The sequence below is a fragment of the Haliaeetus leucocephalus genome, unplaced genomic scaffold (assembly GCF_000737465.1).
Source record: "Haliaeetus leucocephalus isolate CR32 unplaced genomic scaffold, Haliaeetus_leucocephalus-4.0 Scaffold214, whole genome shotgun sequence".
NCBI lineage: Eukaryota > Metazoa > Chordata > Aves > Accipitriformes > Accipitridae > Haliaeetus > Haliaeetus leucocephalus.
Window position 1 is genome coordinate 668,960 of NW_010972650.1, and position 23,117 is coordinate 692,076.

Below are 23,117 nucleotides of genomic sequence, written 5' to 3' on the forward strand. Positions count from 1 at the left end.
TTGGTGTAGGGTTGGGCCCCCGGTGTGGTGGGCAGCACCGAGCCCCCGGGGCGGGGGTCGAGCCTGGCTGGGGTGGGGGGCATGTGTAGGGGGTCTTTGAGCTTGTTTGGGGGGCCGTGTGTCCCGTCACCCCCCAGAGGAGACGGTTGTGTGTCTGGAGGGATAACAGCAATTGGGGATGGGGGCTGGAGAGCAGGGTCTCCTCCCGGTGCGGGGGGGAGTCCTGCGGTGCGAGGGGGATGCTCCCAGGAGGCCCACGCTCGCCTTGGCTTTGGCTGGGAAGAGAAATGGGAGTCTTCCAGCCTGTCTTCAGGAGAAAACGAAGGAAACTGAAATTTATGGGTTTATTCCCCAGGGTGAGGAAGAACTGGGAGGGAGGGGAGGTGTCTGTGTGTGTTGGGGTCCTGGGCGCGTGGGTCACCGGGGGTGTTTTGCGGCCCCCCGGGAAGTAGAGGCTTGGCGTGGAAGGGCGGATCAGCCCCCCGGGGTGGGAAGTGCCACCATGTTGTTGCTGAGCCTCCGGCAGACCTAACGAGTTTGTGGCCTCTTCCCGTCGGTTTGTTGACCCGGCAGAGGGGGGGAATTCGGCAGCCCCCCCATGCACCAGAGATTGCAGTGTGTGCTTAATATATAGCCTTTTGGAATCGGTGGTGGTTGGGGGTTTTTTTTAAAAGAAACCTTTCTAAAACCCTGTGCCTCTGGATTGTAGCAACTGTAAATATTTGTTTGGAGGGAGGTGACTGAGGGAGAACTCTTTGTTTCAGTTGTTTGTTCTGTGGCGATCCTTTTTCTTTACCTGGGGGGGGTGCAACCACTGCCACTGCCACATCTGGGGGAAGAGTGAGGGGTATCAGCTCCACGCTTTTGAAGAGATTGGCCCTTTTCCCCAGAGGTGGACAAGCCCGAAGCGTCTCTGAGCATCCGTTGGCAGGGACAGAGGCCAGGCTGGTGGCCTCTCCAGCATCCGAGGCTTCACCACGCAGTCCATCTCTCTGTGGCTATCGGGGGTGATCGCTGCTTGTGTAACACAGGTACCTGTTCCAACAGGAGCCGCACTGAAACATTTTTTCTCCTCCCCAATCCTCTTGCCGTTTGTGTTATGTATTACCAACCGACTGTCAGAAGGTAATAACTTTGTGCGTGCAGATCTGGACTTGTTAGCTGCAGAAAATGGCTTTAAACCCCACTAGGGCGGTAGGTTAGGGGTGCATTTGTGAGTCCTATTGAATCTGGTAATGCAAATGTGCTTTAGGGGAGAGTGGCTGTGCTTTGTTTTAACCTAAAGTAAAATCCAGCCTTGGGAAGGTGGCTCAGCTTTTCTGTGACAAATGGCAAAGCAGGACCAAATGAGACTCATTGCACGTCCGCTCTCAGACTTTCACTCTGCATTTTATATACAGCTGGTGTTTATTTAAAATAAATAAATAAATAAACAGGAAAGGGCCAATTGACTGTGCGTATCTCCTGGAAACTCAGCCGACTATCAGTGGCTTTGATATTGGGCTCTGTAGGACTGGCTATTGTTTCCGCTCAGTAAGTGCTGTACGTTTTTGTTCACGCTGTCCAGTAAAAGGTGTGAGCTCAGCCTGGCTTCAAGGGCGTGAGGGAGCTGCATTTGTGGAGCTGGGTGCAGGATGGCAGGGAACAGGGACTCTAACCCTGTGAATTTTTTGCTGCTTGAGCAGCCATGATGCACACTCAGTGTGCCTCCTCAGCCAGCAAGGGCTGCCCTTACTATTGTGCTTTTTACAAGAGATCTTAACAGCTGCTTACTTCAGGGTAGGTTGGAAAAACATCCTAATTCCTGCAGCGCTTAGGAGTTGTGAACCTCTGTGTGCATCGGTAAATGGAGTAGAAAACACTCCCCCATGCTCCTTCCTTTAAAAAAAAGGAAAAGGAAAAAAAAAAGTTGCCTCTGCAGTGATGGTTATAGGTTGGTTGTAGGTAAGCTTTGTTTGCATGCTTGAAATAAAGCAAAAGAATACTGTGGGGGGCAATCTTGGGCCAGCAGATTTTATTATTACCACCTGCTTAAAATATTTACCCGGTTAAATCAGGCAAACTCCGCATGGTCCATAAGTTATATCTTACAACTTTCCAAGAAAGACTTCTCTAACTGGAAATTAAAAACAGTGTCCAACAAGCATTCTTGAACTCCTTCAGCTCCTTGGCCAGACAGCTCGGATTTTTTTTTCCCTGGGTACGCCGTCCGCTGCCAGTAGTGGATGCTCCGGAAATCGCTATTGCGAAAGGAGTGAAGTAAAACGTCAATTCTCTTAACAGCAAGCAAAGTTCACTGGGTGTTGACCAGTGGAAATATGTTCTCCACCGCACAGCCAGCGCGGTTATCTGAGCAGACCAAGAAGGAATTGCTCATCTCGAGGGAGAACGCTGCGATGGTATTAGAGGGATGAAATGTTCACTGGTGCTGAGCTTGTAGAGTTAGACCCTCGTGTGTGAGCAGTCAGTCGTGCAGGGTGGGAGACCTCTTTTGTCCTTATTATTTAAGCCACTGTCTCTCCAGCCTCCCTTTTCTTTGATTGTGGACCCATATTTATTTTTTTTCATCAGAAAAGCAGACTTCCCTGCGCGTTAAAGGCCCTTGACAAAAGCTTGCTTTTCTAGTGCTTGCTGCCTTCTGTGGGCTTCTTGGAAGTAACCTGTGGACCGCTGGGTGCCGGAATATAACTGCACATTAAACAACTTGTTACTTAGACTCTGAAAAAGCATGTGACAATTGCCTGAGAATACGCAGCATTGGTTTTAAGTCTTGAAAGCCACCAATAATGACCTGTGCATCTGCCTTGCCGTGCGGCTAGTTTGCAGGACTTTCTTCCACAGTACTGGTATGGTATGGGTGGCTCCTAAACTGGTTTCCTAACAAGTTAAAACACAAAATAGGTGTCAGACCAGAGCCTGGAGAGGGAGTTCGGAGCCATATGTCTGTTTTCTGAGTGGAAGAACAACAGCAGCAGAAACGTCAAGGCTTCTTCTAATTAACCTATTAATGATGAGACTCCTGTCAATTCGCTTATTTAAAATTCATTTAGAAGCTCTCCTTTTGTGTTACCTGAGTAGATGCAGGGAAAGTTCTTCACTTTAAAGGTGAGAGCACGTTCTTTCTGCCTTTTTTTTTTTTTTTTTTCCATTCAGTGTATGTTTTCTCGTCAGCCGTGATGTGTTCATGTCAGGTTCAACCTGTGCTAGGGGACTGCAGCCAGCTTGAAAAAGTTGGGACTCTTGTTTCCAACTTTAAATATCCTAGTATAATTTTTAGTTTCTGGATGACTTGCGTGAAAGTGCTTTTTTCATAGTACTTTGTAGCTAATTTTAACTCTGTTTCATTTAGCAGCAGTGGGTCAGTAGATTTCATAAGCACCAGCAAGGAACAAAAGAAATGTTGAGATCCAAAAGTAGGAGGAGTTGATGGGGCAGCGAGATGTAGGAAAGATATTCAAGGTGGTGGTACTGTATCCACAGAAGAGCAAATCTATACTCATTTCTTCAGCTCCTGTTGTAAGGAAATGGGGGCCGTGTGGGCACCCAGAACTAGCCTTGCACTTGATTTTGGAGGTGGTGGGTGTAGGTGAGCTGACTGGGACTTGGAGAAAATACTGGTGTGCTATACAGGGTGGGCATTTTGGACTCGGACGTGTGCTAGATAAGGATGTAGGGAACCCAGTTGTTGACGCCAGGCAGCAGAAAAATCGAGGTGAATATAATGGAAAGTAAATCTTTGTTTTTAAAGTCTTCAGCAGATGTCTTTGAGTGTCTTGGGGTCATATGGTTAAAAGAGGAGCATGAAGGGACTCCTGGAACAGACCTCTGCTCCCTTGCCACAAGGGAATGGATTTTATTCCTAACCTGCTCTTGGGCAAAACACTCTGTGATAAAGGTTATTCTTTATTTATTTCAGCACAGCATATAGCGAAACACTGAAAGGTATTTCTTTCTTCCAAGCATGTTTACACATGTCCCTCTCTTCATTATAGCATCTAAAGAAACAGCAGAGGTACAAACCCAATTGTTTTCCATTTCTCTTGCTAACATTATGCTGCTGCAGCATTAAAACATCACTACCAGATTGGGTCTCATTAAGTTAGGTGCTGTACAGAGACATAATAAATTGCAGCTCCTGTTCCAGAGCCTTATAAAGGCTCAGAAGTCAGGGGAATCATTGTTCTTCCATCCTTGATTCAAACTGTTGAAAAAGAACAGCAGCTTACAATCTCTGCAAAAATCTGTTTATCTGGTAAATATGTGGGTGGTTATTGGCAATTTTACCAATGATCATCTTCAGGTTAATTATCTTAATACATCTTGATCAGGTAGTGTTTAGCCCTGAGAAAATGTCATTTTGCATAGCACAGCTTCAGGAGATTTTGGAAAATGTATTCCAAAAGGTGGTTAACACCATTACATTAGATTTTGCTGTGAAAGTTTCCCGTCTAGCTGCAGAGACATCTTGACACATGCAATCCTGTGCAAGAATAAATATGTGCAAAATGAGCTCAGATAGTTGCTGGGGAAAAAAAGAAATGTTCTTTGACTGTCAGAGCTTAATATTTTAGTCTCACGGGAGCCTGGAGCTCTAATCCATGGACCCCCACCTGTTTGTTTGGATTCATTTTGTAAATACGCATCACCTTTAATGGGGGAATTTGGTACAAGAGGGCCTTCTCTTGTTTTCCTCTCTGCTGTAGTTAATGCAAAGGGATACTGATACTTCCATGCCCCTGGTTCCTGCTGGGAGCAATACTGCTGCTGCCTGTAACCCGTGACCCTCGCTGTGTACCTCACGGGGAGCAGAAGCAACTCTCGGGCTCAGGGTGATCACTTGAAGGAGTACCCGGCCCAGCAGCCGAGCCCTGGGCTGCATTAGTTGAGGATCAGAGAGAGTTTGTCTTTTGGCAGTGCTGACTGACCGCTCTGGTTTTTAGGAAGAGTGGTGAGGACCCACACGGGGCTGGCTCGCTCCTGCGATTGATGTCACGACCGCCTGCACTCTGCCTTGGATTAAATCACAGTGAGGGTTTGCTTCACTGTAAATACGAGCCTGATCCATCTCTTGAGTGAGAAGAAAGCTTTCATTCTGAGGATCTGAAGCTTAATGTTAGGCTTGTTTAAACAGCTTCTTTAAAGGGTTGGGTTTGTCTCTGAGCAGAATGTCAGAAAGAGTGTGCTGAGCAGATAGAGCAGACTCTGCTGCCAACTTCTGCAGCACCTTCCATGCAGACTCATCCCCAGGCATTCTGCGAGAGGGGAACTCACCGCCCCAGCAGTGTGAACTGCTCTTTGTTTTCCTTTGCCCCATCTATTTTCTTCAGCCCAGTCAGTTTCTTTTATTAAGTAGATTATATGTTTTGCTCGATAGGAGCTTTTCTTCCCAAATAAAAAGAATGCTCTTGGCATGAAAAATGCCTTTTTTTCACTCCTGTCTCCTTTTGCTTAGCCCAGGCCTCCCCGGCTGTTCTCAGGAGCACCCGAGATGCCTGGCGGGGGGCTCTGTGTACCTGTCCATTTTCTGACCCCCACCCAAGGGGAAACAACAGTTGCTTTTTCCTGGCGTCTGGTGCTACTGATATGAGAAGAATTTTCCTTTCTGCTTAATCAAACTTGAAATGCTGGACCAGCGCAGGTTGCCCTGTAATTCTGCTCTCTGACGGAAGCTCCCCAGTTCCCGGCGAGCCCCGGTGCAGACAGGCCTTTCCTCCCTGGCATGGCCGGTGCCTGCAGGAGTGGGGCCCTTCTCTCTGCAGCACTGGCAGCCGGCGGTAGGTGATGCTTGGGGAGGATATGGCTGTAGCGATAGTAGACGTATATCCTGAGCGTTTTCATAATAAAAATAAAGACAGAGTTGACTTCTGGCTGTGCAAGGGAGGCTGGAGCTGGACTTCAGCTTCTACCTGGGGATCTGACCATCTTTCCTAAAATTTGAGAGTGCCTACCTGCAGCCTAGAGGTTCTGGACAAGAATATCTGGAAAGTCTCTTGAGGGTCCCTCATGAAAGATATAGAAAAGTACACACGTCTGCTGAAGGCTTCATTTTCTTTGTTCACGCTGCTCTCCTTACCATAGGGGGTTTTAAGGTGCAAACATAAGAATTGCTGTTAAAAAAAAAGCAGTTGTCTCAAAGGGGAGAACATCAGCCAACACCACCTCAAGGTGAAATGAGGCTGTGCTCTGTGGGGCATGCCCCTCCTTAGCAGGAAACTTCTGCTTTCTGTGCAGAACAGATAAGGATCTTCTTACTCTGTCCCTGTGCACTGGGGCTCTGGTATCGTACCTTGCAGGTAAACTGATTTCTTTTTTCTTTTAATTCTACAAATGAAACTGAGCAGATACAACCAGCTCCTCTGCTTTCCTTCTCAAAGGCATTCTTAGTTTCAGGCCACATACTTCAATAAGAAGTTTACAAAACCAGTTTTATTAGTGCATTGAAGTGTTTTGTTTACTTCTGAGCTTCTGGAAGCAAAACTGCTGTAGCCTCTGTCTTGGGTTTGAGACCTTAGAAATGATTATAACAGGAACAAAGTTCAGTTTTGCTGTATCTAAATCAAGGTGAAACATGTGGTTTAAATGTTTTTAATTTGTACCTTGAGTTTTTGATAAAGTAATAAAGGAGATGCTTTAAAACACTATTTCCTTTTAAGTATACTTGAAGGTAGGAATGCGCCCTGACTGCTCTTTCCTTTCTCGCGTTTTCGTAAAATCTCCATTATAATCAACCCTTGTCCCCCCCAAGTGTGCGTATTTTTCAGAAGAATTGTTTTCTGTGCTCTGCTGACCACTGGAAAACTCTGTACTCGGAGCTGTTTGTTGAGTTGAACATTAGTGGGTTTTTTCCTTTCATTATAAAGTTTCCCCTTAAAAGCTGCATAATTGATGGGTATGGTGCTCTCAACCCTTCTCAATACGGTTCAATCTCAGGGTCTGCCCTGTCCATTTTCTATTCTATGTCCCTTTTCCTTGGCCTATGCTAAGCATATAATAATAATAAGCTATGTTTGCTCATGATGCTTTTTAAAGTCGTCTCACTTAACAGCTCTTCTGGGTTTTTCTGGCTTTTTACTGCTTCTGCCGTTTTGAATCTGTTGGTTCAAAACTCACCGGCATCTGCATTTAGCCTGTCTGAAATACTGCAGCCCGTCTTGGAGCTGTTAAGTAGCTCACAACAACAGCTAGGAAATGAAGAGCGCAGTGTCCAGAGAGAATTAAGTGAATAGTAATGCAATTAGCCTAACTGATTTACCTAGGACACTGGTGATAAGGGATAATGGGTGTCTTCCTCCTAAACGAACCCTGAGGTTGATCAGGACCTGCTTGTTTTTCGTTAAGCTCAAGGTAACATGCCCCCAGCAGCGTAATGCTCCACTGTGCTTTGGACCGTGTACTGGCTGGGAGCTAGAGGCTCTTCCAGTGCCATGAATATCCTTGAATGCTGATGCTCCTTAAATCTGCTGGTTGCCAGAGATGGCTGAGGGCTCAGCATTTCCATTGCCCCACGGGAAGGTGGCTGACACACACACACGAGTGTTGACGGTGACTTTGGTGTATGACTTTAGACCGAGAGGATGCAAGCAGACATAGAGGATTTAGCTGTCGGACTGGGGAGAGTTAACTGTGGCGGTTGTATCTTTTAAAACACTTCTTCAAACTCTCTCTACCTGAAAGACCATTTCTGCAGCGGGTAAGTACATGTTTCTGAATCCCTCCGGGGAGGCTGAAAGATCTGATGAAAGCTGAAGAAAATACTGCGTGCTGCTAAACAAGCCCCACCCTTCTTCTTGACATTGTTGTATTCGCTCTTTGTTCCCAAGGATGGCGATGCCTGGGGATTTGCTTACAGTTTTTCAGGCAGCTTGAGAAAAGCACAGTGACAGCTGGGAGGCGGAAAAATGTGGGAATCTGCCTTGGACTTTCTCCTTCGCTCTTTACCCAAATAATCTTCGTGGAGAGCAGGCAAAAAGCCAGGAATTTATTTGACCCAAGGTAGTGTCTCGGATCAGGAAAGCAGTTACTAAATAAGTGGCTGATCTAGTTGGGTGTGGCATGCTTGGCTTGTGTAGTCAGTTTGAATTGGTTTTGTTTTGGCATCTGCCAACTGTTTGTTGTCTCCCGTGAGCTGGGGTGGTCGTCCCTCGCTAACCCGTAACGGGCAGCTCATCTTCGGCGTAGCTGAGGAAGCCTGGACAGCGAGTTTGGGTGAAATCAAGTCTGTCAGTTTGAGTAATTGTTGTTTTCAATTTGAATTCTGACCCTAGGTTGGGTTGGGAGTGGATCTCAGTAAAATCTAGCCTAGTTTGCAGAGATGACTTGGGTCATCACTGTTAGTGGTTGCAACAGGGGCAGGAAAAAGGGCTGTCTGGACAGTCATCTTCTGGAAAGGCTCCTCTGCTTCCACATTGTATTTTGTGCTTAAATTGGGTTCTTGCGGGTCTGAAATACTCTGAGTATGACTTGTTCTGTTCCTAAAGCCAGCTCTTCCTGAGCCTAAGAATGGCCCGTTCCTTCTGAAATGGGGAATTTAAAGAAAGTTTTCTCTTTTTTGAGGATTTGGTCTCCAGTGAGTTTTAAGAAGGTGGTCTTGGTTTGCTTTCTGCAGCTTTGACATGTTTGTGCTCCGACTGCAAACAAGCAAACTCCACGTGTGAAACGGATGGTGCGTGCATGGTCTCGGTCTTCAACCTGGATGGTGTTAAACATCACGTTCGGACCTGCATTCCTGAAGCAAAATTGATTCCTGCTGGGAAACCCTTCTATTGTCTGAGTTCAGAAGATCTGCGTAATACTCACTGCTGCTACTCTGATTTTTGCAACAAAATTGATTTAATGGTTCCCAGTGGTGAGTAGAGAGCTAAATAAATGGTCTGTTTGAAGTGGGGAGGAGAGAAGCTGTCTGTTTGGGATTGGGAATAAGGAGTTCTCGGCCCTGTTTTCACTTCTTCCCTTAGGTTGCTGTGTGAACTTGAGCGCTAGGTTTATTTCCTTGATCTGTAAAGTGGAAATAATAACAAACTACTTCAAATTAAAATGTGAAGTTGCTTGAACTCCCCTGTGGCCGACAAAATGTCACCAGATGATGAGGTTGTACTTTAGGGTAGGAGAAGCTTCCAAAGTCTGGGGAATATAAGCTTCTGCTGCATGATCCTCTGTGCCTGCAGTGGCCTGAGGTTGGTGCGTGTTCCCTGGGCACAGCTCGGATCCCTTTTCTGGCACTGGGTTGCGCTGTAGCCTGCCTTTTATCGGATAGAGTGGCTTTCCTTCTTCTAGGACTGCAGATCTTTTCAGTGATGAGGCACAAGTATGGGAATGTTGCAGCAGCTTCAGAGTAAAGTGTGTGGGGTGGAGGGGTGCTCGGATTCTGAATACACAAAGAAGCAGCAGCCCTGCCTTTGAGTGAGGGTGTGGGAAACGTCTGCATCTTTCTAATTCCTGGGACAGAGAGGGCATGTGGTACTTCCTCATACCTCGTTACTCTCCGTTTTGGGCTGTTATTTAGTGGGTCATATGAAGACTGCAGTATACATTTTACTTGGGTGCAGTGGGGAAGTCTTATCTGTTCTCAAAAAGACAAATAATTGTTGTCTTCAGGTACGAGTCTTCACTGGGTGTTACAGGGCAAAGGGGAGAGAGGGAGAAATGAGTCCTTATTGACTGGTGTTTTTTTCTCCCACTTGGAGAGTTCAAGTGGAAGGCAAAATGCAGGCTGTTCTAGCAAATTTAGCCCAGAACAGGCTCCTGTCCTCTTTTAAATAGCAAGTGCCAATAAACCCTGATCCCACAACTGAAGCACCATCTTATTTGGGGGGTTTTAGCTGTAGTTTGCCTGGTGACTTGATCAGTCCCATGTTAACGCTGTTACTTGATGTGTCCTCTGCCATCCTGGAACAGCAAGCTAAAATTGTCCAGGCTCTGAGAGGATAATTAAAACACAAGAAGAAAGTCCTTAAAGAATGCTTGTGAAGGAGTGATAATTTTCTAAAAGTGTCTGGTTTTCTCCTCCCTTTCCTCTCAAGGACACCTGAAAGATAACGAACCCCCATCGAGCTGGGGTCCTGTGGAGCTGGTGGCAGTGATTGCCGGACCTGTCTTCCTTGTGTTTGTTGTCATGATCATAGTAGTCTTTGTTTTTCATCACCACCAACGAGTCTATCACAATCGTCAGCGGCTGGACATGGAAGACCCCTCGTGTGAAATGTGCCTGTCGAAGGATAAGACCTTGCAAGATCTAGTCTACGATCTCTCCACCTCTGGCTCTGGCTCAGGTATTAAGATATGACTGGAAATGACGAATGAGAACTTGTAATTGTAATGGAGTAGTCTGTTCTGGGCTCCTGGTTGCCACAGCTTTGCACAGCTGCGAGCCTCTTGCCTCATCAGCCCGTTCAGGTTGCCCTGTCATGAGTAATGTGGAGGGCGTGTTTTAAATTCAGTCATGCGGTAGACGCTATAGCCACAGCCCCCGGTCAGTGTTCAGTGCTTAGGCTAGTTAAGAGCAATAGTTCAACTCCTCCTTAACTGCTGATGTGTAAAAATAGTTTTGTGTAGCTTTCCTCCATTTCTGCAAGAGGATAACTCAAACGGCTGCATCTATTTCAAATTTAGCCCTGGAACTAGATGTCGGTTGGAAACAGACATTAACTGCTAACCTGTGGGTTGTTGGCTTTCAAAAGAGGATGCAGGATGTCACCTGCGTCAAAGCTGGCAGGAAAATGGGAACCATCCCAGCAGCTGAAAATTTTATAGTGTGCAAATACTGCATTTGCACAGCCCATTTCATCTCAAAGAATCCTTGGGTCTTCCAAAGTGAACAATGTCCACTGTTCACTTCTGTAGCACTTAAATCATCTCCAGAACAGGCAGGGAAGTCATAGTTTTATTCATGACTTTGAGCTATGAAAGCAGTTAGGTTAAAAAAAAAAAAAAAAAAAAGGTATTTTGCAGCAGATGGAAACTGTAGGATAATCCACAGAGGGAGAGAATATAGCAACCTGATATTTGACCAGGGAATAAACCTTTAGCACCACATCTGCTATATATAAAATGTTTTGGGATCTCTTCTGTACGTACTCTCAGCAGGTGAGCTCTGTAGTTTATGTAAGAGGTGGCAGCTATGTTAGGACTCCTTTTTTTAAGGGAACTTCTGGGGTTTTACTGCTTTTTAGCAGAGTCTGTCTTCAACGAGTTCCATTCTTTGCATATTCAGGCTAAAGTTACTTTGATCTTCCATAGAGCAGAAGTTCCCCAACTGCTCTGTGCCTAATCACTGGTGGTTTGCAAGCTACTTCAAAGTGATATGCAGATGCTGCCCAAGCGGCCAAATGGCACATCCTACGCAGGAGCTACCACCATTTACTGGTTTGGGTCTTGCTTAGGCTGCTGGTTGTTATCAAATGTAGAGCCTTCTAGGTTTGATGATGCTCTACTTCAGACTCTGGGCTTTCAGGAGTTTCTTTTGCTGTGACAGGCATTCATTCCTCCAATTTCTTGTCCGTAGGTTTGCCGCTTTTTGTCCAACGGACTGTGGCTCGGACGATTGTCCTTCAGGAGATCATTGGTAAAGGCCGCTTCGGGGAAGTGTGGCGTGGCAGGTGGCGTGGAGGTGACGTAGCTGTAAAAATCTTCTCTTCACGTGAGGAGCGTTCCTGGTTTAGGGAAGCAGAAATATACCAAACCGTTATGTTGCGACATGAGAACATCCTGGGATTTATTGCTGCAGATAACAAAGGTAAAAAGTGCCCCAGTCCTGAGACCAGAGACTTCACCAGCGTGCAGTCTGCTCCTGGGACTTGCATTTCTTCACTTGGATGTACAATTAGATGGTTAAAGAAAACTGTCAGCGTGCTTTTCAAATAGCTAGGTATTTGAATGTTTCTTGCCAAAAGATGGTAAAATTACTGCTGTTGTTGAGAGGTGCGATGGTGCATTAGCTGTACCTTACAAAGTTGTGTTTTGCCTTAAAGTTCTTTACCTTATTTGCCCCCAGGTTGGCTGTTGAGCTGTAGCCTTACCCAGCAGCTCTTCTCTGTACCAAAAAGATGGGGTGCAAAATGCTCGATGGTTGTGTGCCATCCCTGCATTGTATCTGTCTGAGCACAGTCTCTTTCCTGCTGCAGATAATGGAACATGGACTCAGCTGTGGCTCGTCTCTGATTACCATGAGCATGGATCTCTCTTTGACTACCTTAATCGATACACAGTGACTATCGAGGGGATGATCAAGCTCGCCCTGTCTGCTGCTAGCGGGCTGGCCCATCTACACATGGAGATTGTGGGCACTCAGGGTAAGAGCAGGGTTTGAAAAGGTGCTGGGAATTCTTGAGGGGAGAATAAAGCAGAATCGACGAATGTGATGTGCTGCACAGAAAACACTGGCTGATTCAGCCCAGATTCATTTGGTCAGTATTGACTAGAAATAGAGTGATTGCTTTGGCTGGATGCAAAGTGGGTTAGCTTTGTGCTAGCTCCTGGGAGTTATATCAGCATTTCGCATCCCCATCCTAAAATTGGTGCTACTTGGGTGGGATGTTAGTGCAGGCGGCAGCAGAATTACAAACTCCTTAGATCCACATCAACATGTCTGATGCCTGGGACGATGGGAGTTGATGTCCCTCTTGAGGCCTCTGGATGCTACTGCATCAGCAGTGCCTCCAAAGCGTAAGTGGGGCCTTTGCATACCATAGGCTGTCAGCACTGCTCTGTGCTTCAGTGTATCCAAACAGGAAAATGTGTTGCAACACTAAGAGTTTAACTAACGCCCTGAAATCCGGTACAGCCTCTGCCAGTGTGACTAACAGATTTCACCAGACCTTGACCCCCGCTACTTTTTATTTTGTTCTGTTAGGAAAGCCTGGGATTGCTCACAGAGACCTGAAATCCAAAAACATCTTGGTGAAGAAGAATGGCACATGTGCCATCGCTGACCTTGGTCTGGCCGTCCGGCATGATTCGGTTACGGATACGATTGATATTGCACCAAATCAAAGGGTCGGAACCAAACGGTAGGAGAACAGCGTTCTTGGCCAGCGTTTGAAGGCGTTGGAGTGTGACTAGCAAATGGTTGAGCTGCTGGTTGAGCACTGCTGAAATTCTCTGTCTTAAGCATTTCCAAGTGTCTCACAGAGCGTCATCATTGTGCCCAGATTGATGTTGAAGGGACGTCAGTACCTTCGTCTCCAGGTGCCATCAAGCTGAGAGGTGTAGGCCAGCTATGTAAACTCAGCACCAGGGAGCTCCTATAATACTTGACAACAAGCTTGGCATTCTCAAAACCCTTTTGGGGCCTGCTGCCTGGAGCCGGATGTGCTTTTGGACGTTTTTACCTCTTTCCCAACTTGCTATTCTTTTTGAGTTATTTCATTCGCTCTATTAGACCATGGGGCCCAGTTCTGTTCTGATTAAGGCTGTGTAGAGCAGAGTTTTGTCTGCTGGGAAGTGCTATGTGGGAAAACTTGCCATTTACTGTTTTCTGGAGAATGCCCTCTCAAAATTAACATGCTGTTCCTTTTCTGTTCGGCAGATACATGGCCCCTGAAGTCTTGGATGAAACCATTAACATGAAGCATTTTGATTCATTTAAGTGTGCCGATATCTATGCCTTGGGCTTGGTCTACTGGGAGATTGCTCGAAGGTGCAATGCAGGAGGTAATACCCTGTGTGTGCCCGTGCCTTTGGCTTGGCTTGCTCCTGGGTTTCCCAGCCTTGGTGTTCCTGTTGATCAGGTGTTGGTGAGGTTTGAGGGACCCTGGAGAACAGGGCTGCGAGACGATATGTCCGTGTGTGTTGCTGCCGAGGGAGTTAATAGGAGTGACCCGCGACCGCCGTTAGGACTGGCCTAGGTGGGGAAGTGGGGGTTAATGCTCTGACTGGTGGCTGATATTCCTTTGGGTGGATTTTAAGGAAGCAGCGGTGCTGATTTGGTGGGTGACTTTCTTCCCCTGAATCGGTATAAATGAGTGTCTTGGCACATGCAGCTGCAGGCAGGAGTGCAGCACCATTGTGCATGTGACAGTCCTGCTGCCTTCATCTCAGTCGAGATTCGGTGACCCTGCCTCTGTGCTGGGAGCTGTTGATCGCAGCACGCTGACTCTGTTCCAGTTTGGGCAGCTGCGTTTTGTTTCCCTGAATTTTTCTTGTAAACTCAAATCCCAGATTCTTCATTTCTGTTCTAAATAACTGCAAAGTGTTGACGCGTCTCAGCAGTGAGTCATGTAGTCCAAACCAGTATCAGTCTGCCTTCAGTGAGCACTGTGGTGATGACCCGTTCTCCCAGGAATTGCATTTCCCCTTCTTTGCCTTTCAGGTATCCACGAAGAGTATCAGCTTCCGTACTATGACCTCGTACCCTCTGATCCTTCTATTGAGGAGATGCGGAAGGTCGTATGTGATCAGAAATTACGGCCTAATATCCCAAACTGGTGGCAAAGCTACGAGGTAAGGTCTGCTTTCATCTTCACATCCCATTCCCCCTCAATAAGGTGAGTAAAGAGTAAGTACTGTAAGTTGAGCTCCAGTCTTAGGAGGTTTGGAGGCTGTTATCAGTGTCCAGCCAGGCAGCAGCAGCCTGGCAGACCGACTTGGGGTCGGGGGAGAGGAGAGCACTGACATCTGCCACTGTTTCTTGCCTAGGCACTACGGGTGATGGGTAAGATGATGCGAGAGTGCTGGTACGCCAACGGAGCGGCTCGACTCACCGCCCTCCGCATTAAGAAAACCCTCTCACAGCTCAGTGTCCAGGAAGATGTGAAAATCTAGGCTCTGAGCCCCAGCAGGAGGAAACTGCACACAAGCTGCCATGCTAGAGTAGACGTGTGATGGAGGCCTACCTCGTGTTTCTGCCCAATCTACTGCTACCAACCAGACAGCGTGACCTACAGGCTGCTAGGTGGGGTGACAGAGCCTATTGAATTGCTCTCTTCCCTGCTTGGGTATGAAACAATCAGAAACCTTTTATGATCACCTCCTGACAGCGTGAAGACTTGAGAGGGACTTAACCTGAGGGATCTCAGCCATGATTGTAACTCTTGTTTCTTTAATGGAAATCCCTGTAAAGTTCAGTGCACGCAGTGCACCCGTTGGCAGTGTTTGAGGCCAGGGTGCTAGGTGCTGGGAGTGGGAAGGGAAAGGGAAGGTTTTCTTGCCGTACTCCGAGGATTTTTCCAGGGACTGGCACGTTAATGCAGAAAAAGCATTTGCAAAACAAATGGTGCTCCCTTCTGAGAGGCTGAGCCTGAACAGTTTATCAGCTTCATGAAACCTTTTCCCTCCTTTTTCTTAAGCTTGAAAAATTCTAAGTCAAAAACAGAAATCTGACTGGCTGTCAGTGTGCGCAATGGTGTATGCATGCGCAAGGTGCGCGTGTCCCCTGTGCCTGTTCATCTCCTTCCGTAGACGTGCAGTGTCTGCCCGTAGGGTGGCTCATCTCTGTTCGTGCTTTCTGTGCATGTGCAAATCTAGAGTGTCCTTTTTTTGAGCTGTGCGCGCTGGTGCTCTCCTTGTTGAATAGTGAGCATTGTCTAGCTTGGACAGGCTGCTTAAAACAAGATCCTTAGCTCTCCGATGGGTGCTGTGGCCTTGCTGTCCATATGCCGGCTGCAGGAACTTCCCATCAGGTTGCCTCACTGCCACCCCCTCCCTTTTTTAAGACAAAACACATGAGGAACTGACTTCACTCCTGGAATCCAGGTTTTTTGTCTTGAGCCCCTGGGATTTGTAATTCTTGGTAGAGTGGAAAGAGAGACCCGGGGCGGGGGGAGATGCCACGGAGCTGAGATGCATGTCAGAGATAGAGCAGGCACTGCGCCAGGCTGGAAGGAGACCAGGCCATGGGGAAATGCAGGAGACCGTTCTCATAGGAATGCCAGTTCCTGAGTCCACCATCCAGGCACCCTCACAGGCACGCTCAGCAGCGTGGGGCCTGAGCTGCAGGGAGCCGGGTGCCTGGGTGTGCCCTGCACCTCCCGAGAGGCACTCGGCGCCTGGCAGGATCTGACAGCGGGGTGTGGGTTTGGAAATCGATGTCCATCTTTTTAATATACATATATAAATATCTCATAATCTGGAAGTGGCTGTGTATAACTTGTGGGGTGGGGGGAACTGCATGAATTTTCTTTTGATTAAATGCCGAATCAGGGTGAAGTAGAGTTGCTTTGACTGTTGTCTACAGCTGGGCCTAGCAAAAATGGAAGTAGCTGAGGGCTGAGTCTGTCGTGCTGATTGCAGCATTAATGGCAGTCTGGGAAGTGCCGTTCGTTTGGTGGTTAGGTCAGTATCTACGGTATATAACTCTGAAGCCATAACTTTTAACTGGAGTGGTTTTGATTATTTTTTTTTTTATTATTATTATTTTATGGGAGGGTCTGGATTTTAACTTTTTTTAATATTGTTAATTCTTTATAAGAGAAGAAAAACAATCTATAATTATTACCTCTTGACCTGTTTGTTTGTAAAGAAATCACTGCAAAAAAAGAAAAAAAACCAAATGCACACAGCTCGATTTACACTGGAACTGTTTCTACTCAAACCTTGCGCCTGCTCTGTAAGGTGAGGTTTCATCTCTGCTCCGGCCACCGGGGTTAACTTTTTTTTTTTTTTAAACACTCTGTTCTTGCTGTCTGTGTATCTGTCCATGTGTCCGTCTTCCCCCAGACTCCCTATCTTGTCTGTGACTTTGTGTAAAGTGAGGAGTGTGTTTTTTGCATTGTGTTTGGAGCCATTTTGCATCCTCCCGCAGAGTTTAGCGGTCGAGTGGTGCAGAGCTGTCATGGGAGGGCCAGCAGACTTCGGGCTGGTTCGTGGAGCAGTGTGGAGTGTACGCTTTGTGAATGTACAGCTTCCCTTCCCTTTCCGATTTGTTCTGACTCGTGTCTCAGCCAGAGGTTACCCTGTGTGTCTCCAGTACCGTATGTCCCTTAACCAAACCCTTCTGCATTTAGAAACCAAGGTGGTGGGCACTTCACAGGTACCCTAAAGACTCTTCAGCTGCTGTAACAGGACCCTGGCGATGGCCCATCCCGGCAGGTTGGGGAGGAAGTCTTAGCGACTGTGAAATAAACTGCCGTAGGAAAGCCCATCACGCCGGTAGGTACGTCTGCTGCGCGCTCCTCCGTGAGCACTGTGGGCTCTCGTTTCCAAGTACGAGTCTCCCGTCCCTGTTAACTGTGCAGGCTGCTTCTCGAGGACATTAAATCAGCTACGTAATTTGCACTGACTCTCTCACCCACCCCTCCAACTGTAGCCACACATGCATCTGCCTCAGCGCTAAACCAAACAGCAGACAGCGGAGCAGTGTCAGACCAGATAAGGTTAGAAGGGGTGAGGGCAGGGCGACAGGGTATCCCCTATAAGCAGGATTGCAGAAGAAGCCTTGTTTGTAGAGAGATGCCATCATGAGATGGTCAAAACCGAGGAGGAGGATCCGAGATGGGAACGCTGACTATGTAGCATTTATACAGCACTTTTCATGCAAACATGTGCCAGGGAGGTGCAGTGCTTACTTAGCTGACTGGTAGCAAACATAGGAATTGCTGCCCAGCTCAGAGGGGGCTGCAGCAGCTGTGGAAAAAAATGCAACACTACAGACAGTTCAGGACAAGAGACCGACGCCGCAGCAGTTCAAAACAAGGAGGGGAGATGTCAGATACTCGAGGGCAAATGGTGTTGGGGAGAGGCAGAGGTACGGAGCTTGTGCTTCTCATCTGTGGTGCAGGGTTAATCAGTGGTACGCTGGCTTCAGAACAGATCTCTTGGTACTTATCTGCCCCTTTTATTTGTTTGGTTTTGTATATTTTATTAGAAATGGACTGTAAAATAGCCACTTAGACACTTTACCTCTTCAGTATGCAAATGTAAATACAATGTAATATAGGAAATCTTTTGTTTAATATAAAACAAGGCTGTCGATTTCTGCTGTACATTATTAAAAGTTTGTTTTATTCACGTGAGGTGTTGGAGTCTCTCGCGGTTTGCTGCAAAGGGTTAGCCATGGCATAGAGGGGTAGGAACTGAGTGACAAAGACTGGCAGAGCTTACAGTCCCCCAGTCCCCAGAGAAGCATCGGGGAGGGGGTTGTTCATCCGCAGCTAAAAAAAATCTCCCTGGGAATCCTGCTCCCCAAATCGTCCACTGTGCGCTCAGGGGATGTCTTGATGGTAGCAGAGGTGAGGTGAGGATGTGGCAGAGCAGGATTTCCAACCCACACAGGGACGAGCAGCTGAAATCGGGCCTCCCTCTCTGAGGGGACAGTAATTGGAAGCAGGAGGGGGTACGGCAGGCAGGTCCCCGAAGCATCCCCCTGGGTTTCTGTACATGGAGCTGCAGCTTCAAAGAAGGATAAATCTTAGTCCAAACTGCCCAGCATCCCTATAAAATCCTGTTTGCTTGGAGGGCAAGCAATGCTGTGCAAACTACCCCCACTAATTCTCCCTAATTAGAGCCTCCCGTGAATGAGCATGTTGTGAGCGGATCAAGGGGAAAATCCGTCGGGGGCCTGGTGTCCCCCGTGGGCTCAGACTAATGGCGTTGGTGGGGAAGGGGGAGCTGCCATCTGGGCTCGTCCCTCCTTGGTTTCCAGCTTTGTCTGCAGCTCCTGCCACGGCCCCCAGGAAACTCTAACTTCCTCCTGGAAATCGAGGCAGCAGGTGAGGTGAGAGTATGCTTTTTTTAAAAGCAAAAATTGTCTTTACTCCTCCTCTTCTAGGAAATGTGATGGGAAAAGAGGTCTGGGATGGTTTTGGCCAAGGGGCCAAGTCATTAACAGGGCTGCCAGATTTTGGGAACAGGATAGGATGTTCTTCTTTGCTCCCTGGTAAAGGGTTGTGGTTTGGTGCCCCCGGGGTGGGTGGTGGGCTCAATCCTGTCCTTTCCCAAGCTCTGCCAAGCTGGAGCAGCTCAGCTCTGGGAGCATGCTTGCCTCCTGGTAACCCCTGGACAGCCTGTGGGCGGGAGGCTTGGGTGGAACGCCAGCGGGATTGTTACAAACTAATTTTTTTTGGCAAATTTTAAATAAACATCTGGGCAAACCCCTCAATTCCAGCTGGAAAATTCCTGCTACCTCCCGGTGCAGTGCAGCAAGGGGCTGCCTGGAGCTGCACGACATGTCCGCAGCAGACACCGCGTCTGCCTCCGGGAATTGTTCTTTCCTCCGTGTCCCCGTCCTCAGCACGGGCAAAGCTTTTGCAGGAACGGTTTAAATCCTCCTGTCTGCCCGTGTTGGAAGCACGGCCCAGGGCTCCGGCTGTCCCTTGCTTCCAGCTTCTGCCTTGAATTAAATCCTAAAGACGGCTTTGGGGATGAGGTGGTGTCCTATGGGGTGAAACAGCTGCGGATGCTTGGCTAGAGTCAGGCTCTGGTACGGCTCGGAGGAGCGGCAAAGCCCGGCATCGCTTCTGCGCCGGGCAAAACTGTCTGATTTCTCCCATTATTGTCCCCAAAATGATCCCTGGGCTCCTGCAGCCCCTCCTTGGTGCCCCGTGGTGCGACCCCAACCATCCCCCGCAGCATCCCACCCTGCACCCCCCAAGCCCCCGGCCTCCCCATGGTCCCCACTGCCCCACAGCACCATCATCCCCAGCTCCCCACGCTGGACCCCACGGGGGTCCCTACCCACAAGACCTGAGACCGGGCTGGGGCGATGCGGGGCGGGGCTTACCCTAACGGGGGCGGAGTTTAGAGCATAACGGGGCGTGGTTATGCATAGAAAGGGGTGTGTCCTCCCAAATAGGGGGCGTGTCTAGCGCTGGCCCCGCCTCCCCCGAGGGCAGATATAGCGGCGCGCAGAGCGGCGCGGCCCGGCCATGACCCTGCGGCGGCTGCGGCGGCTCCGGCCGAAGGAGGAGGATGCGGCGGCGGCAGCGGCAGCCCCGGAGCGTCCCGGTCCCGCCGAGGTTTACCGGGCATTGGCTGTCGCCGGTGGTACCCTGCCCCGGGTGCGAAAGGTAGGGCTGCCGGCAGCCCCGGGCGCGGGGAGGGTGTGGGGGGGGGGGAGATTTACTGGTGTCCCCCGGTTTGGTGCACCGGGGTCGGTAGGGACCGGCAATGGGCTGGGGAGGAGTGGAGGGGACCGGGGGTGCGGAGTGTCCCTGTCCTGTGCGGCCACTGGTGCCTGCACCCTGTAGGGCTGCCTCTGCGTCTTCTCCTGGGCTCTTGTCCTGTGCCGGTGTCGTCCCCGTGTCCCTCCCCGTGTCTCCATCCTGCCCTGGTGTCCAGGTCCTGCCCCGGTGACTCCCCCCCAGCCTCTTGTCCTGCCCCAGCATCTTCCCAGTGTTCCCATCCCACTCCAGTGTTGTCCCCCTAAGCGTCACATCCTGTCCCAGTTCCTCCCCATGTCCTGCCCCAGTATCTTCCCTGTGCCCCCACCCCAGCTTCCCCCTCAAGCCCCACATGCTGTCTCAGTTCCTCCTCACGTCCTGCCCTGCAACCTTTAGGGCACAGGGACAGAGTGTACGTGGCCATGTCACCGCGACAGTCATGTCCCCGTGGTCCCCGAGCTCTGCCCCGCAGGGAGGGCACGGGAACGGGGCACAAGGTACCCCCAGGGCCTGGCTTGGTGGGACGCAGGACCATTTGCCACTGCACCCCCTGGGAAAGCCCCTCTCCGGCAGCGCCGGGGCTGTCACCACCCCGACGCTCCCCCCGGCCCCGCGGCGCTTCCTGAGCGTCGGGGGGAAGCGAGAGCGGAGCTGACATCCGGAGCAGAAGTGGCTCTCGCAGTCGTGCTGGCGCAGGCCGGGTCACGTGCGGTGGCCTGGCTCCCACTCACCGGCCAAGGCCACCACCGGAGACGTCCCCGAGGGGGCTGGGGTGTCCCGCGTCACCTCCCTGTCACTGGGGTGACGTGGGGGCCCGACATGACAGGCGGCAACTTTCCCTATGGCGAACGCACCCAATTCTGGTGGGTTTGTACTTAAATGCCCATGGATGCATTCAGGACGGCCAGCCACCGGGCTGGTGACACCCGCGTGGCACAGAGCAGAGGGAGCTGGTGGCATCCAGCCACCACCAAGACGGGCCACATGCCACTTTCAAGGCAGACCTCACGGTGACGCCAGCCGCACCGTGCCGGGGCTGCCGGAACCCAGCGGCCACGGAGGGGCATTTGGGGACAGCCCTGTCACCTCCTGCCCCGCGGCGAGGGTCCTGCAGTGCCCAGCCGGTCCCTCCACCCGCCCACGCCTCTGTGCCCTCCACAACAGAGACATTGTCTGCGCCGGGGAGGGGGGGGAATTTTGCATGAAAAAAACCGACTTTGTGACCACAACAGGGCCCCTCTGTGCCCGGGGCCCCCCCTGGAGCGTGGCGTGGGGTGGGGTGCGGCACAGACTGACGTCAAAGCGCGGGGTGAGCGTGGAGCAGATGTGAGGGTGGCTTTGAGCACCGATAAAAGCCTTGTTATGCCCAGCCGGCCGGGGGGGGGGGCCTGCAAGGCGGGGGGGGCACCCGGGTGCTGATTCGGTGCCGGCTTGGCACGATGCTCCCTGGGGGTTTGGTGCTGTCCTGATGGGACACCCCATTTCGGCTGTCCCTGGATGGGGTGGTGGGGGGACGTGCCCCAGGACGGTGTCCCCCGCTGATGGCTCTCCCTCTGCCGCAGGGCGCAGGGTTCAGGTGGGCGTCCCCAAGCCAGTCCCCGGAGGAGCACAGGTAGGGACAGGGGTCTGGGCCCTGCTGATGGGGGGGACACGCAGGAGTGGGGCTGGGGTCTGTTCTGGACACCCCACGGGGCCTGGAAATGGGGGTGATTTTATGGGGAAACCTGGGGCAGGTGAGAGCAGTGATGGGGTCACAGCTCCCTCGGGGGCCTGACACCCCCAAACCCCACGGGGACCCTGCCCAGCACCCATGGGACAGGCTGCAGGGCTCAAGGCCAACCTGGGGGGCTCCCATGCTGGGAAGGGGGGTCCTGTCCTTGGGATCCTGCCCAGCACAGAGAAAACCCAAACCCCGAAGTAGTATTCCATTAGAGAAGTGCCAAGGTCTCGGCGGGCGAGTCTGTTTGGGGGGTGCCAGGGCCTCTGCCTCATCCCTGATCCCCATGTCCCCCAGGAAGGTGGTGACACTGGAGAAGAAGGCAGAAGAGACCTTTGGCTTTGAAATCCAGGTGGGTGCCATGCCGAGCTGTGCTATGCCATGCCGTGCCATGCTATGCCATGCCGTGCCATGCCATGCCATGCCATGCTGCGCTCCCCACCCTTCCAGCCTGCACCTTGCTTTGCATCGAGGGTATTTTTAAATTGTCTCTGAGCCAGGGTTTATTTTTAGCGGTGACGGAGCTGCCTGGTTACTGAAGCTTCCCCTGGCCGTGACGGCGGGGGCGGCCAGGGGGGCCCCTGCTTAGGGTGCAGCCATCAGGGGTGAAACACCCCCCTAGGACCAGGATGCTGCCCCGCATTGCCTGGCAGCAATTAAATGCCGTAATTGCTGCCTCATGGCTGTTCTGTGGGGGGTTCGGGGGACACCCCGGGGTTGGGGGGGTCCCTGTGCCCTCACCAGCCCCCCCGTTTCAGACCTACGGGCTGCACCACCAGGACAGGAAAAGCGTGGAGATGTTCACCTTCGTGTGCCGGGTGCACAGCGGGAGCCCGGCCGAGGCGGCAGGACTCAAGGCCGGTGAGCGCATCCCCGGGGGGGCCGGGGGGACCCCAGCAGTGGGGACCGGCATCCCTGAGCCCGTCCCCCCCCGGCTCTAGGGGACACGATCACAGGGGTGAACGGGCTCAACGTGGAGGGCGTCCGGCACCGCGAGATCGTGGAGATCATCAAGAGTTCAGGCAACATGCTCCGGTGAGCTTGAGGTGGGGGGTGGGTGGGGGGGTCGTGGGGTGGCCCCCAGTCCCCCGCACTGACAACTGCTGCTCCCCAGCCTTGACACGCTCTACGGGACGTCCATCCGGAGGGCTGAACTGGAGGCCCGGCTGCAGTACCTGAAGGTGAGGGGGGAAGAGAGATAGAGGGGGTCAGTGTGGAGCTGGGGGGGGTCATTGGGGAGCTGGGGACCCCCCATGGGGTCTTCATCCCCCTCCGCTTCCCTGCAGCAAACACTTTACGAGAAGTGGGGGGAATACCGCTCACTGATGGTGCAGGGGCAGCGGCTGGTGCGGGGTGAGTGGGGGCCGGGG

At 50.7% G+C, this 23,117-nt stretch overlaps 2 protein-coding genes across 2 annotated transcripts in view; both read left to right on the top strand.

Annotated features, from left to right (window-relative positions):
• Nucleotides 1–6,858: 6,858 nt before the first annotated feature.
• On the top strand, nt 6,859–17,904 carry ACVR1B (activin A receptor, type IB). The gene is made up of 9 exons (XM_010566536.1): nt 6,859–7,992; nt 8,606–8,845; nt 10,020–10,268; nt 11,501–11,731; nt 12,120–12,287; nt 12,848–13,004; nt 13,523–13,647; nt 14,306–14,436; nt 14,632–17,904. The coding sequence occupies exons 2-9, from the start codon at nt 8,671–8,673 to the stop codon at nt 14,755–14,757; spliced, it is 1,362 nt and encodes a 453-aa protein (XP_010564838.1). The 5' UTR covers nt 6,859–7,992; nt 8,606–8,670; the 3' UTR covers nt 14,758–17,904.
• A 1,892-nt stretch (nt 17,905–19,796) lies between these two features.
• GRASP (GRP1 (general receptor for phosphoinositides 1)-associated scaffold protein) overlaps nt 19,797–23,117 on the top strand; it is a 5,545-nt gene continuing 2,224 nt past the window's right edge. Inside the window, exons 1-7 of the mRNA XM_010566567.1 lie at nt 19,797–19,937; nt 21,593–21,642; nt 22,045–22,099; nt 22,506–22,608; nt 22,689–22,782; nt 22,862–22,928; nt 23,034–23,110. Of these exons, the coding sequence (XP_010564869.1) occupies nt 19,797–19,937; nt 21,593–21,642; nt 22,045–22,099; nt 22,506–22,608; nt 22,689–22,782; nt 22,862–22,928; nt 23,034–23,110 (587 nt within the window). The remainder of the gene's footprint in view (nt 19,938–21,592; nt 21,643–22,044; nt 22,100–22,505; nt 22,609–22,688; nt 22,783–22,861; nt 22,929–23,033; nt 23,111–23,117) is intronic.

What these genes read in the sequence shown, in the direction of transcription:
- ACVR1B (XM_010566536.1), top strand. Translation starts at nt 8,671, where the DNA reads ATGGTCTCGGTCTTCAACCTGGATGGTGTTAAACATCACGTTCGGACC. An exon ending in TATTGCTGCAGATAACAAAG is followed by an intron (nt 11,732 to 12,119) that starts GTAAAAAGTGCC and finishes TTCCTGCTGCAG; the next exon opens with ATAATGGAACATGGACTCAG. An exon ending in TCGAAGGTGCAATGCAGGAG is followed by an intron (nt 13,648 to 14,305) that starts GTAATACCCTGT and finishes TTTGCCTTTCAG; the next exon opens with GTATCCACGAAGAGTATCAG.